The following is a 16,276-nucleotide window of genomic DNA, read 5'->3' as shown; positions in this document are numbered from 1 at the left end:
AAATGATTAAGCAAATAGTCCAAAAGAGAGATTCTCGCCGATAAGAGCTTACAATCAAAAAATAATATATTAGAAGTGATCCAGTACTAACATGGATTTACAAAGCTTAGTACATTGGTTGCTTAAAGGGAACCTGTTTGGTTGGATAAGGCAATTAACCTACAGATATGGAATTAATATGCAAGTTAATAGTGGTAAGAAGATGCCTGTCTGCTTTACTGAAAATGTGATACCCTGGAGAAAATGAACATTATTCCTCCCAGGAGCCGATGGCTTTCAGTCATACAGATGTGTCGGAGCAGCTATAACCACCGCTCACAGCTGTGAATGGTAGCTGTAAGCACACCCTTTGACTGACAGCTTTGCAGTGTATTAGTGCAGAGTTGGCTGTCAGTCAAGGTGGTGGGGTGTGCTTATAGCTGCCGGTCACTAATATAGTGAGCAGTGAGTGTAGCCACTCCGGCATATATTTATGACTGAAAGCTGGTAGTTCCCAGGAGGAATAAAGTTCATTTATTCCTATAGCTGCAGGTTAAAAGCATTAGCCAATGTAACAGGTTCACTTTATATACAATTACCATCCAAGACACAATTGACTTGGTAGCCTTATACATTGTGGAATGCATAAAGCAGTTACATAACGGCTATCCCTATGGCAATGATAGCGACAGGTTGTCACAGTAACAGTACATTAGAGTAACATTGTAAATGGCAAGAAAAAGCTGTTTTTTTGCTGTTACTTTGCAGTATTTATTATATCAGGTTGAAATTGATGAACAGGTTACATTGACCTTTCTGTCACCGTGACTTAGTGACTGGGGTAAATGTCGAGAGATAATGCTGAGCCTTTACAGTACTGTGCTCATCACACTGTGGCTATCATAGTTAGAAGACATTCGTTTAAAAAATCAAACCACCGACACTTTCTTTTCGGATTTTTCTCATTTTTTAATGCTGAGAGCCACTATTGTTAAAGGTGATCTCCAAAATTAGAAAAAAAATATATCCTTCCCCACAAACAGCGCCATAGTGCCTTATGTACACCTTTCTCTGATCATCCATTGCTTTCCCTCTATCTCCACCCGTCCTCTTCTTCCTTGATTGACAGCTCTGGCTTTAAAGAGCCAGAGAAGGATGGAGATAGAGGGAAAACAAGCAGGTGAGAAGGAGCACTTCAATATTTGGCTATGCCAAGGATGAACCGAGTGTCTGACATTCTTTTGTAAATCTGGACACCCCTTTAAGATGGGGTGTCCATTATTGATATTGGTATTAATAAAATAATTACAGGGTACATAAGGCCCATAAGACTGCACCCAACTCATCAGTTTGCAGCAACTCAAGCATAGCTTGGCACAGTTATGTCACCTCATTACATGTATGCTAGCCCAAAATAAATTAGGTGTAACTATATGTTGTTAGCTATGCTCCTTTGTCTCATCTTTTTTACATTTTTTGCTTGTTTTTGTTCTGTTTACCTAATTTATATTCTGTTACTTTTCTGATGCATTTAACAGGAACCTGCCATGTGGAAAAAAACACTATTAACATTCAGATATGTGGTTAATCTGTGGGAGTCACACTCAGAGCCCCTCTGCCAGGAGGAAATTAACTTTATTCCTCCTGGCAGCGTTCAGCATTCGGTCATGAGGGTAGCGTCGGTGCGGGTTCATTCACTGCTCAGTGTAAAGAGAACAGCAGCTGTAACTGCTCCCTTAGTTTTATGTGCAGATTTTCCCAAAGACTTAGTAATGCCTGATGTCTGAAAGCCATGGATGTCACCAAATCCTGGGTTTCCTTCTTTTTGATGCTTGCCAGGTCTTTTCTTAAGCTGATATCAGTTGTTGATTGTTTGTGAGTCTTTCTTCCTTAAGTTTTGTCTAAAGCATGTGAAATGCATACTCCATGAGGTTGAGGTCTGGTGATTGACTTGGCCATTGCAGAATATTCCACTTCTTTGCCTTAAAAAATTCTTGAGTTGCTTTTGCAGTATATTTTGAGTCTTTGTCCATCTGTACTGTGAAGTGCCATCCAATCAACCTCACCGCATTGGTTGAATTTGTGTAGACAGTATAGCCCTGTATAGCTTCTGTCTTCAGTATCATCATCAATAAACACTATTGACCCAGTCTAATTGGAAGCCATGCAAGCCCATACCATCACAGTGCCTCCACCATGTTTTACAGAGGATATGGTGTGCTTTGGATTATGAGCTATTCCAAACCTTCTCCACACTTTCTTCTTCCCATCATTCTAGTACAGGTTGATCTTAATCTCATCTGTCTGAAGAATGCTTTTCCAGAACTAGGCTGACTTCTTTAGATATTTTATGCCAAGTTTTAATCAGCGCTTTCTTTTTTAAGGCTGACTAAGTTTGCATTTTGAGGTGAACCCTCTGTATTTGCTCTCATGAAGTCTTCTCTTTATAGTGGACTTAGATAATGAAACACCTACTTCCTGGGAGTGGTCTTCACTTGGGTGGATGTTGTGAAGGTTGTTTTTCTTCAGCATGGAAAAAATTCAGCGATCATCCACCATTGTTGTCTTACTCAGACATCCAGGTCTTTTTGAGTTCCAAAGCTCTTCAGTTTGCTCTTCTTTTTTGTTGAATGTACCAAACCAGATTTGACCACTCCTAACATTTCTGTTATCTCTCTGATGAATTTATTCTCTTTTTTTTCAGTCTTGTGATGGTCTGTTTCTCTTCCATTGAGACCTCCTTTGACTACATGTTGTGGATTCCCAGTAACAGCTTCCCAATGCAAATGTCACATCTGGAATCCGATTCAGACCTTCTACTAGCTTGATTGATGGTGGATTAATGGGAAAATAGCCAATGCAAAGAGATTTTGAAATAACTGTCCAATTACTTTTGGTCACTTTAAAAATAGGCAGCTACATATTAAAGAGATGTAATTCCTAAATCCTTACTCCAATTAGAATGTGAATACTATAAAACTAAGGCTGGAGTCACTCTACCATTCAGTACGGCTGAGTGCTATGCGATAAAACAGAATAATCGCAGCATGCTGGGATTGGCATCAAGACACGGCCGAGTCTCAGCTCACTCGCACCCATATAAGTCTATGGGTGTGAGTGACACAACGCACAGCACTCAGATATCATCCGAGTGTGGTGCGGTATACGCCAACGCCGGTAGTGGAGGTGATGTAGAAATTCATTTCTCTGCCTCCTCTGCAGCTGTGCAAGAGGATCGGAGCACAGACGCATGACACTCGGCTCCCGATCACAGCAGAGCAGCAGCCGAGGGTCATTAGCATATCGCATCCGATACTCTCGCATCGGATGCCATACGCTAGTGTGATGCCAGCCTAAAGCTGAGAGTATCCACTTTGAATATGTTTTGGTAAACAGCTAAAATGCTAAATCTTGTGTCACCGTCCAAATATTCCAGGACCTAACTGTCTATTAAAAGCAGAAAGTGTGCAGGTAAAAAACTGACAAAAACTAATTTTGTCATTTCTATAAATCCCATCCACTTTGCTGGAACTTTAATATGCTGAATTTCGATGCAACAGAAATACGCATCTTCAAAAACTCACCAAAAAACTAATTGTGGGTGCACAGTCTGATATGCTCTGTCTGGTTCCATCATGTCAGTGCTTTGTTTTACCAAACAGAATAGTATTGCACAATTTCAGTATTCTTCCCATCATATACTGTATGATGGCAAAAGTGGAGAAGGTCACAGATACACAGCCAAATTAGACCAGTTTATGTAGTTATTTCAGAATAGCGTAATCTGAGAATAAAATGTAAAGTTTATATCAACTTTGATACAATAACACTGCTAGTGAATAAGTATCACAAAATGTTTATATTACTTACTATTTTAGAATATTCAGAAAAATTATAAAATCCTATAAAATCCATTTAATGAGACTGAAATTCAGTGCTGAGCTCAGACTAATGGAATTATTTAAAGTCCTCCTGAAAGCTGTTCATGAAACGGTCTCTAATCTCTTAAGTACACACAGTAAGTGTAATTCTTTAGAGTTTCTACCAATTTTCTGCTACTTTATTTTTCAAGTGATAATTTTAGAGGCCGACCAGCATAAGAGGCCCCAGGGAAATCAGTGAGTAAATGCGAACCAGTCATGTACTATACACAAGCATTCATTCTAGCAACCTCCTCTTTCACCATATAGATCACCGACAATTTATAATGCAAATAATTCTATTTTGAGGGATTTGGCCATAATAACCACAGTCAAGCAAACAAACTGAGACCCTGATTCATTGCAACATTTTCTCTATTGTTGATAAAAATAACATATTGCATAACAGATAGTTTGTAAATGTTGGTTAAACTGTGAAATAATCTAATTTTACACAATCAGACATGATTCACAAACAGTTCTTAATACAGAAAAAAAAAATTGTCTTTGGTAATAATGGTGACATTGTAACACGTTTGCTTTATGAACATCACCTGAATAATCAAGGCCATCTCTTCCATTGTTCGCTTGTTACTCTGGATTCAGTTTCCAAGTGTCAATTGTAGGAAGCATTTTTTATGTGGATTTGCAGTAAAATCCTCTTATAAACTTGTAGAAATAGGCCTTATATAGGAAGAGGTGATGCACGCACATGCCTCTCTACAATAGGTCATGAGTTTTTTGCTTACTTCGTAATGTTTCAGAACTCCTATAACCTGCAGAGAGAGAGTAGCAGACATGGAAGACCACCAGTCATATTCACATACTCCTTTCTAGAGTTCCAAATGAGTTAAGGGACCCCATTCTCCTGATGTATGAGGCATCCAGAGAGGTCTTCACACAGCACCATTAGTACTAGCCCGTTCTTGCTCCTCAGCTGCTGCCACTCCTCTTCTGTTTGCGGCTGCTCACATAAGTTTATCCTGTCAGTCAGGCATTTTACTGTCCATATTGTTGAGACCCGCACGGAATGGCATTGAGGACCAATGTGACCACCAGGCTGCAAGTTGTACACCCCTGTTATAGATGCTGTATGTCAGTAATAGTAATAGAACAGTATGTAACAAGCAGAGGCGTAGCTAGGGTTTTGGTTCGGGGGGTGAAACTTCTGAGTTGGCCCCTAACAGCACTGTTGCTGAAAATAATCTCTATATAAAGGCAAACACTGATATTACCGCCATATGGTCAGTGGTAGATAACGGTCCTACGGAACATATAAGAGATCACAGCACAGTTACAGATGGTGACTTAGAGCTGATGTTCTTTCTCTTGGAATCATTCATTTTTTTCCCATGTTTTCCATCTGGCCCAGACCTACATGACAACTTCTTCTAGCCAGGACTCGGCTGCAGAGATTACTACAAAGACACGTTTCACATCTCATATTTTCAGCACTGTCCCCAATGGGACTATTCCCAACCTGCACAAACTGCTCATACTGCTGATACCCCAATGCTGAGCCGCTGCTGTATGTGTCCCTATCACTGCACCTGCTGTGTGGTTCTCATGCCTTCTAAATTCTAAAGCAACCCACTGGAATATAGTAATGCCGGGTGCAAGTGCACTAGAAAACAGGGCCCACATTTTGTCCCTTAGAAAGTAATAATGCCCTGTGTGTGTCACTTTGAAAGTCACAGTAACCTGAGTTCCCCTATAACAATAAGTATCCACTTTACATTTAATAATGTCCCAAGTCTCCCCCCTGTACAGATCCTCTATACACAGTATAATGCCCCATCACTGTATATATACTGACCCTTTAATATCCCCTAAACTATTTAATGGATCCAACACTGTATGATTGCCCCGTCAATGTAATCTCCACACTGTATGATGACCCCTTAGATAGCCTCCATATAGTATAATGCACCAGATAGTTCTCAGTATAGTATATTTCACTCCCCAAAGGCCTCCATATAGTATAATGCACTCCCCATAGGTAGACTCTGTATAGTATAATGCACTCCCTATAGGCAGACTCCATATTATAATGCAGTCCCCATAGGCAAGCTCTATATAGTATAATGCAGCCCCCCATAGGCAGACTTTATATAGTATAATGCACCTCCTATAGGCTGACTCTATATAGTATAATGCACCCCCCGTAGACAGACTCTATATAGTATAATGCACCCCCCATAGGCAGACTCTATAGTATAATGCACTCCCCATAGGCAGACACTAATATAATGCAGCCCCCCACAGGCAGACTCTATAGTATAGTGCAACCCCACATAGGCATACTCTATGGTATAATGTAGCCCTCCATAGGCAGACTCTAATATAATGCACCCGCTTAGGCCTCTATAGTATAATGCAGCTCCATTAAACAATAAATAAATACAATACTAATCTCTCTTCCTCCTGCACTGCTCCGAGCTCTGCACATCTCCGGACAGCGGGCGCCAAGTAGTGATGTCATTGTGACCCGTCAGTGTCTGCATCAGGGACATTAGACAGGAGGATGATGGGAGAGGAAGTGTAATGCTCCTTCTCTCATCAATGCAGTCAGCTGTATTGGCATCCAGCCGATACAGTTAAACCTGTGATGACAGGCGGGGGGCCCAATGCTGGCACGGCAGGCCTACTGCTAGCACCGGGTCCCTCTGCTTGCTCAGGAACCCAATAGCAGCAGAGTGGCAGAGCAGGGAGATGCGCACGCCGATACAGTTACTGTAAACTAGCTCTGGGTGGACCCCCTCAGAGCGTGGGGCCCAGGGCAACTGCCCCCCAGTAGCTGCGCTACTGGTAACAAGTGAGCCAAGTGTGTAACATTGTATTTGCACAGTTAGTGCTGTATATAGGTTTATTGTACTGATAGATCTTTGAAGTCTTGGAACTTTGCCATAAATTGTGGATTATAGCATATACTTGGTGGTGTGTCCATACACTGTGCACCATGTTACGTGGCGGGCACTTCTCCCATTCATATTTCCTTAGCACTGCAGAATGAACCTGTGTAGCAGTCGGGGTGCTGATGAGCCACAGGTAACACCATGTGTAACACCTAGAGAACAGAGTAACAGTTCAGCGCAACCTTTGTGCTTAATAATTCATTCTGAGAAAGTGTTTCCACCTGCAGGGAGATGGGAAGGGTCACATGAAGTGTGTGGGAGTACCAGGGAGGGGCAGAGAAGCCGAATGAAAGATTATATTTAACACTTTCCTCTGCACACAGGTAAATACGCCACCCTCCTCCTATTACGGGACAGGTGATTTCTAAGAAAAGCGCTTCCAGTGTTTGCTTTAGTTAGACCGAATACATGTGTGGGAAGAATATTTTAGCTTAAAGAGAATTTTACCCTTCCGTCTGCCTAGTAGACCTCAGCCCCTGCTCCTGCGCACTGCATTCTGTCCTATGTATTTCAGTGAGTGCCAGAAACATGGCTCAGGTTCTCCAATAAATGTTTCCTTTCTTTTATTTTGAAGAAAAATGTTCTGCAGGGACAACACGAGGCTGATAAAATATGGACCAAAGAAGGATTGTACACTATTGTTATCTTTCTCAGCACATTTATCATAATCGTCACATGCCTAATGGTGAGTGTACACGTTTACTTACCCTCTAAAAACTCTGAAAAATTGCCGTAATGTATTGCAAAGTCTTATATTAGTTGGCTTATTGGATCATTTTAGGATTACTATAAATGGCAGATGCCTGTTAGCAATGAGCCATGTGATAAGCTGGAGACATTTGTGTAATATAGTATTTGTATAATATTCGAAGACCTTTTTTTTAATTTACAGCGCAGACAAAATTAAGTAAATGTTCAGAGATATACTGCAGATTTGTAAGCAGAATAGCACAGTATTTATGTATTATACTTACTTGTATAGCGCCATCATATGCCACAGCGCTTTACAGACATTATCATTGATGCCCCCATTGGGACTCAAAATAGAAATTCCCTATCAGTACGGGGTGCAACTTTGCAGTGTGGGAGTACACTGGAGAATCCGGAGGAGACCCCCGCAAATAAGGGGAGAACATGCAAACTTCTTGCAGATGTCATCCTCGGTTGGATTTGAATCCAGAACCCCAGCGCTGAAAAGTTACAGTGCTAACCATTGAGCCACCGAGCACTAGAAAAGGGGATGAGATTTTGTCAAACATGATGCATTAAAAAAGCCATGAGGTTCCCAGATTTCAAATCCACAAACTGTCAATTTATGCTTCAGAGTGAGGGAAATCCATAAAAAATACAAATTTTACTTTTCCAGTAAATTTACGTCTCACTAGTATGGATTCTTACAAAGCACACACAAATATGGACAAATACGTTTTATAAGATATGTGTTATTGATGTAGGGTTATTATAAGATGTGTTATTGATGTAGGGTTATTATACGATATGTGTTATTGATGTAGGGTTATTATAAGGTATGTGTTATTGATGTAGAGTTATTGATATAGCGTTATTGATGTAGGGTTATTATAAGATATGTGTTATTGATGTAGGGTTATTATAAGATATGTGTTATTGATGTAGGGTTATTATAAGATATTTGTTGTTGATGTAGGGTTATTGCTGTAGCGTTATCTAATTCCAGTTGTCACTTATTACAAACTTATAAAAGTCAAAGTGATAAAAAGCTGTATAACCGACAATATACTGATGTATTGCACACAACCGATATCCTTTACTTTGGATTTAGCAATCCTCATATGTAAATGCAGAAATCAAGTTGCTATAGGACAATGAAGGCCATTCCAGACTCTCGTCAGCATTATACAAAACTGATTGGAAAAATTCCTTTTTTTTTTCTGCACAATAGCTCTGTTCCTATTGGATGGGCTATTTCTTCATATATTTTCTATTTCTCGTGATATATTATATTTCTCTATTATTAGTTATATACATGTGAACCTGACGTAGTGGCTTGAGTAGATTAAATTTTAATTTGGTCTGATGCCAGCAAATCATATGTCAGAACATGCAGAACATGTCAAGCTTAGAATCTGTGTCAACAAAATCTAAAAAAAAATGTGCCTGGAGCCGAGAACTGTGTCAAACCCACTGTAAATTATAATGTTGAATTCTTGGAACTCTATGCCTGGCTTGACTACTAATGTTTTATTTTAGATTCCACATTACCCCTTTTGCCTTTTTTTAACTTTACATGGTTCAATAATGTTTTGTTCACATTGACAATTCATATTATGCATTATTAGCACGGCCACATTGTGAATAGACATGGGCTGCCTCTCTCAGTACAAGTGAATTGACCAAGGTCACGTACGTCTAGTTGGAATGTGACCACAAGTATGCATATCGCATACTCATAGTCACATCACCACTAGCAAAGGAGAATCCTGACAGCAAGCTATGTGCACACTGTAAGGATTCACAAGTCTGCAACCACATGCCCAACCTGAACAACCCATTTAAGGGCAGTTTGCCAAAGGAGGAAACCTTTTATCTGTGACATACCACAAGAAACACATTTCTACACATTTCGGGCAGCCCTATGATTCTCTTTTCTCAAAGTGGAATCATTTGGGCACATTTCTAGCACAAGTTGAAATGGTTGAAACTCAGATTCCTAGTGCTGGTGATTAATTCACTTTAGAATTTAATTATAGGGAATCTGTCATCAGGTTATTGCTGTAAGAATAGCATGATGTGGGGCCGCGGCTCTGATTCCAATAATGTATCAATTGCTGTGTTGATTGCTGCAGTTTTAATGAAATCACTGTTTAATTTGCTGTAGACCTACCAATTCTCTGAATACTGAGCTCTGTATAGCCCCGCCCACACCACTGATTCGCAGTTTTCTGTTTATACTGTGCATAGGCAAAAAGCTGCCAATCAGTGCTGGGGGGTGGGGTTATACAGTGCTGAATGTGGAGGACTACATGGCAGCAAGTTTGCTTCCTCTCCTGCTAATAAAACAGTGATTTAATTTTTACAGCAAGCAGCCCAGTAAGTGACACATTGCTGGAATCGGGACATTTGTTTCCACACCATGGTGACATATTACCTTTATTGATATAATTATGTAGTACCAGTGGGCACGTGGGAGCTAATCTGAAAAGTATCCTGCATAGGTTCCATGGCTCTTTTATGATTGGAAGCCACAGTCTATTGCAAACAGTCTTCGGTCTGTGAAAACATGGTCATTCCTAGAGAATAGCGAGATGAGCTGATGGACGCACATGTTATATCAGCAGAGCACACGTTTCATTTAGTGACTTGTATTCAAAGATTTGTCTATAGTGAGCAGTAAACCATGTAAATACTGATAGCAGAATATAAAGCAGGAGGCCGGTCTACACACTAGAATATATGTTGGGACAGATGCACAGGCGGAAGCTTTCACCACAATATTTACCCAGGTGTCTGAAGGAGAACAGCTTGAAATGCTTCTCCTCTACCTCTCCTTAAAGCAGATCTGTGGTGACGTGTACTGTAAACCTATTAACCCCTTCATGACCGTGGGATTTTCCGTTTTTCCGTGTTCGTTTTTCGCTCCCCACCTTCCCAGAGCCATAACTTTTTTATTTCTCCGTCCATATGGCCATATGAAGGCTTATTTTTTGCGGGACGAGTTGTACTTTTGAACAACATCATTGGTTTTAGCATCTCGTGTACTAAAAAAACGGGAAAAAAATTCCAAGTGCGGTGAAATTGCAAAAAAAGTGCAATCTCACACTTGTTTTTTGTTATCCCGTCTGAGGTCAGAAAGGGGTTAATGTGTTTCTCAAAATCAGGCTAGATATTTAACAATGTCTCAATAAGGTGTTTGTCGTCCAATTATGTGGCAAAATGAGCCTTGGACCCATGTTTTCATCATCTAGTTACAAATAAAAAATATTTTCCCCCAAATAGTTGATAAAACAAAATACAGTGTGAAAGCAGTTTATCTAAATTAGGGGTGGGGAATCTTTTTTCTGCCAAGGGCCATTTGGATATTTATACCAGGCCGTACAAACTCCACCCACAAAGGACATCCTGACTCTGTCACTGGTGTCAGGACATAATCTTTCATTGCATGCCCTTCAGTGTTCAGCGGTGAACACTGCGTGTGTGTGCTAACAGAGCAAGAAGAAACTAATGAGCTGGTTGTAATCAAAATACACCTCCCTGCCCAAGAATGTGGTCCCCGAGAATCTGCTCGGGGGCCTGATAAAAGGTCATAAATGGCCCTGGGGCCTGAGGTTCCCCACCGCTGATCCAGATCATAATTTGTTGATGAAGTTTTTGAATTGTTATATATTTTTTGCTATAAAGTGCTCTTTTACCAGTATTTTCCCTATAATGAAATAGTTACTGGAAATATACAAATCTATGAGCTGTCCACATATCTGTCAGCTGTCATGTATCTTCTAACATTGTATTCAATCATTTATGAATTATCTTGGTGTAACAGACGTTGTAAAAAGAAGTAATTTCTGACAGTCTATGCCTTGCCCACAGATTACTAGGGGGTTTTCTGTGAATTTATATAGTTAGCCTATCCTTAGGGTAGGTCACTAGTGTATGATCAGGGTGGGTCAGAGCACTGGGACACCTACTATTAACATATGGTAGTTCTGTGGGGCTGTGTCTGATACCTCAGTTTGGCTTCTATCAACCCTGTTCTTGTAGCTAAGACTGATATGTGATACCAGGCACAGCCACTCTTGTATGTATGGACAAAGATCCTAGTAGTTAGCCAACGAACTAACATACCTAAAGAAATGCCTTAAATGTAACCTGTCACCAGATTTTTCCCATGTGAAGTAGGGCCAGTACCTGTAAGCCTTCATATACAGCATTCTCAAATACTATATATATGTCACCAATAGCCTTGGCATACAGTGAAGGAAATAAGTATTTGAGCCCTTGTTGATTTTGTAAGTTTGTACACTAACAAAGACATGAACAGGTTATAATTTTAAGGGTAGGTTAATTTTAACATTGAGAGATAGAATATCAAAAATAAAATCCAGAAAATCACATTGTATAAATTATAAAAATGGATTTGCATTTTGCAGTGAGAAATAAGTATTTCATCCCCTACCAATCATTAAGAGTTCTGGCTCCTAATCAAGCTGTGACAAAGATCCACATTAGGATCGAAACGCATTGCTCGGCCACCAGTGCCAGGTGTGCTCATCCACATGTCTAGAGGACTCTGCCGTTCACTATGTTTTATATTTTTGGAAGAATAAAGAAATCGTTTCTACTCTCGCACTTCTCTATTCCCTGCCAAGGGCAGAGCAAAGTACTGTAATGCGCAGAGAGAAGTACACCTGCACAGGAGCACGATGGAGGACACTGTGTGGCTGACGTAGGACTCGTCATCCAAAGAAGAAAAAGAGGAGGTACCAAATCAAGACTGCCACATAGGTGAATATAATAAAAGGTATTTTTTGTGCTATGCAAAACTTATTGAGGACATATATACAGCACTCTAGAATGCTGTATATTAGGGCATACAGGTGCTGGCCCTACTTCATATGGCAAAAACCTGGTGACACCTTCCCTTTAAATAAAATTTCAGAAAGCCCTTGCAATCTGTGCAGAGGGAAAAATACAGATGACATGTCTCAGTAAACCTACTAATATTTTTGAGTTAGGGTTGTCAACATAGCTGACTGGAAAATGTTATTAGGAAAGAATTTACACTGCAGTTTCCTAGTTGTAGTAATAAGAAGAGATCCAGTAGATATTGCCTTTATCAAAAATGATATAACCAGAAAAAGGTGATAAAAGGACAGGCGTCTGTCTGCATATGGGGTCTGATTTTATTTTTCATGCCAGGTAACAGAAGAGCCTACAAGAGAAACATTAGATTTCTACTGAGTAACTAGAAATAGGTATCCATAGAGCCAGCATGGGTTTGTAACAAACAAGTCATGTCAGACTAATCTAATTTCCTTCTATGATGGAATCACTGACTGGGTGGATCAGGGAAATGCAGTTGATATAGTATATCTTGACTTCAACAAGTCATTTGATAAACTGCTCTGTCCTGGCCCCAGTGTTATTCAACATTTTTATAAATGATCTAGATAAAGGAACTGAAGGTAACTAATCAAATATGCAGCTGATATAACACTGGAGGGATAGATAACACTAGAGAAGACAGATAAATAATTCAGATGGATCTAGGTAAGCTTGAACAATGGGCAGTGACTAATAGAATGGTATTTAACAGAGAGAAATGCAATATTCTACATCTGGGCAAAAAAAATTAAAATGACATCTACAGAATGGGAGGAATAGAACTAAGCAACGGTACGTGTGAAAAATACTTAGGTATACTAGTAGATCACACATTGCACATGAGTCTATAGTATGATGCAGCAGCAAAAAAGGCAAACACATCTGGAATGCTGTGTCCAGTTCTGGGCTCCACATTTTAAAAAAGATACTGAAAAACTGGAGCAAGTTCAGAGAAGAGCTACCAGGATGGAGAGCAGACAGCAAAGTATGTCCTATGAGAAAAAGTTAAAGGATCTGGGAATATTTAGCTTGCAAAAAAGAAGGTAAGAGTAGACTTAATAGCTGTCTACAAATATCTGAAGTGACTTTACACTGTAGAGGGTCACCCTTATTCTCATTTGCTCATGGAAACACGAGAAGCAATGGGATGAAACTGAAAGGGAAAAGATACAGATTAGATATTAGAAAAAACTTTTTGACAGTGAGGTTGATCAATGAGTTGGAAATGGCTGCCATGAGAGGTGGGGAGTTATCCTTCAATGGAAGTCTTCAAAAAGCAGACATCTGTCTGAAATGGTTTAGTGAATCCTATGCTGCATTGAGCAGGGGCTTGGACACGATGACCATTGACTTCCTTCCAGCTCTAACATTATATGATTCAAATATGTCGATTCAAAAATTGAATCCACCTGTAGTCCCTTTTAAAGGTGTTTTGACTGTTTTCTGGAATTTTTCAAAAATGGAATTGGGGCAGGAAATAATGTGATAAAATAAACCTTACTTACTAGTGATGAGCGAACGTGCTCAGATAAGGTGTTAGTCAAGCATGCTCGAGTGCTAACCAAGTGTCTTCGACGTGCTCAAATAATATGTTCGAGTCCCTGTGCTTGGATGTCTCGCAGCTGTTCGACAGCCTCAACACATGCAGAGATCGCCTAGCAAACGGGCAATCCCTACATGTTTTGTGGCTGTTTAACAGTGCAAGACATGCCGCCAATGGAACTCCAACATATTATTTGAGCACGCTGAAGACATTTGGTTAACACACTAGCATACTCACATAACACCGTATCCAAGCATGTTCACTCATCACTATTACTTACCTATTTATTCTATGGCCCTTCAGCACAACATCACTCCAGTGGTCCCCACCAGTTCTGCATCAATTATGTCATGCCCATCATTTATAGGACCACTGCAGCCAGTCACTGCTCTCAGCCCTCACACTGATATGTAAAAGAGAAACAGTAAAATGGTAGTCAAGCAACAGAGGATTTATTGGAAAAGTGTTATTATATATTATTTTTTATAATTTTGTATAATTTTCTGCTTTTAATGCAGTTTAGAAAAAATCCAGACAGGACATTAAAATCTGAATATACACTACTCAACATTGAAAATTGCAACATCATTAAGGAAAAGTCATGAAATTATGGAAATCATGGACTCTATAGACAAAATTATATGCAAATAATGAGAAAAGTAGAAGCAAAATTTTTGATATACTGTATATAAAATTTTCCAAATATCTTCACTTTTTGAGGAATTTTCTACTGCGCTGAATGCTCTTGAGCACGTAAATCATCAAAATCCACTGCTGTCAGCTCCCTTAGCAATTAATAATAATAATAATCTTTATTTATATAGCGCCAACATATTCCGCAGCGCTTTACAGCTTAACAGTTTCAAACACAACAGTCATAAGTAATAACATTAGCAATACAATAATTAAAGCAAAATAACATGACCCTGCTCGTGAGGGCTTACAATCTCCAATGAGGTGGGGGAGATACAAAGTACAGGTGTGTATTTACAATGATGTATTTACAATGATGGTCTAGCCATCTTGGCTTTTGGAGAGGTTGAGTTTCAGATAGAGAGCGGACATGATGTTGGAGACTGCGGACAGACAGTCACTGGCATTCTGTAGTACAGCGGGAGTAAGGTCAGGGGATGACTTGTATAGTTGTGTGTCATCAGCATGAAGATGGTACTGAAGGCCAAATCTGCTGATGGTCTGTCCAATTGGGGCCGTGTAGAGCGAGAAGAGAAGGGGGCCAAGGACTGAGCCCTGAGGTACCCCGACAGTGAGAAGAAGAGAAGATGAAGTGGAGCCAGAGAACAGAACACTGAAGGAGCGGTCAGAAAGATAGGAGGAGAACCAGGAGAGAGCAGTGTCCTTAATGCCTAGTGACTGGCGTCTAGAGAGTAGGAGAGGGTGGTCAACAATGTCGAAAGCTGCAGAAAGGTCGAGAAGAATGAGCAGAGAGTGGTCACCATTACATTTTGCTGTCAGAAGGTCATTGGTCACCTTGATGAGTGCCGTTTCTGTTGAATGTAGGAGCGGAAACCGGACTGTGAAGGGTCTAGGAGGGAATGAGTGGAGAGGTAACGGGTAAGGCGGGAGTAGACCAGGTGCTCCAAGAGTTTAGAGATGAAAGGGAGATTGGAAACTGGTCTGTAGTTGTTTGTGCAGGATGGGTCGAGGGCGGGTTTCTTTAGTAGTGGAGTAATGATAGAGTGTTTGAAGGAGGAGGGGAAAATGCCAGAGAAGAGGGAGAAAAGATTGTAGTTAGGTGAGTTGTGATGACTGGAGAGAGAAACTGGAGGAGATGTGAGGGAATGGGGTCAGTAGTGCATGTAGTCGGACGAGAAGAAGAGAGGAGCCTGGAGACTTCTTCTTCTGTGATGGGATCAAATGTGGAGAGTGAGCCAGGGGAAATGCAGGGAGGGATGGGAGTTGCTGCGCTTGGTATCTGGGAGCGGATTTCCAGATGGATGTTATCTATTTTCTCTATAAAGCGGGAGGCCAGGTCATCAGCACAAATGTCTGTGATAGGGGCTTGTGCTTTTGGCCTGAGGAGGGAGTGAAAGGTGTCAAAAAGTTCCTTGGGGTTGTTGGATAGTGAGGAGATCAGAGTGGTGAAGTAGGTCTGTTTGGCGAGGTGAAGGGCAGAGTTATAGGTTTTTAACATAAATTTGAAGTGTATGAAGTCTTCTGGTGTGCGAGTTTTCCTCCCTAAGCGTTCAGCACTCCTAGAGCATCGCTGGAGAAATTGGGTTTGCAATGTGAGCCAGGGCTGTTTTACTCTGTGCTTGGAGGTTCTGAGGGTGAGGGGCGCTACTTGGTCCTGGGTGCTTCTAAGAGTGTAATTGTAGTGATGT

The 16,276-nt window shown here is 40.5% G+C and overlaps 1 protein-coding gene across 3 annotated transcripts in view; it reads left to right on the top strand.

Moving 5' to 3' along the window:
• Nucleotides 1–16,276, top strand: part of PTPRR (protein tyrosine phosphatase receptor type R) — a 393,781-nt gene that overhangs the window by 196,355 nt on the left and 181,150 nt on the right. For 2 of the 3 annotated variants that reach the window (XM_077265278.1, XM_077265279.1), the window contains one exon: nt 7,389–7,499. In XM_077265278.1, the coding sequence (XP_077121393.1) occupies nt 7,389–7,499 (111 nt within the window). Of the gene's footprint in view, nt 1–7,076; nt 7,138–7,388; nt 7,500–16,276 lie in introns of those variants that run through there. The other variant, XM_077265280.1, reaches the window with a different exon arrangement.

The sequence above is a fragment of the Ranitomeya variabilis genome, chromosome 5 (genome assembly GCF_051348905.1).
Source record: "Ranitomeya variabilis isolate aRanVar5 chromosome 5, aRanVar5.hap1, whole genome shotgun sequence".
NCBI classification, from domain to species: Eukaryota; Metazoa; Chordata; class Amphibia; order Anura; family Dendrobatidae; genus Ranitomeya; species Ranitomeya variabilis.
Note: the sequence above shows the minus strand (reverse complement) of the source record. Positions and strands in the feature narration are given on the sequence as shown.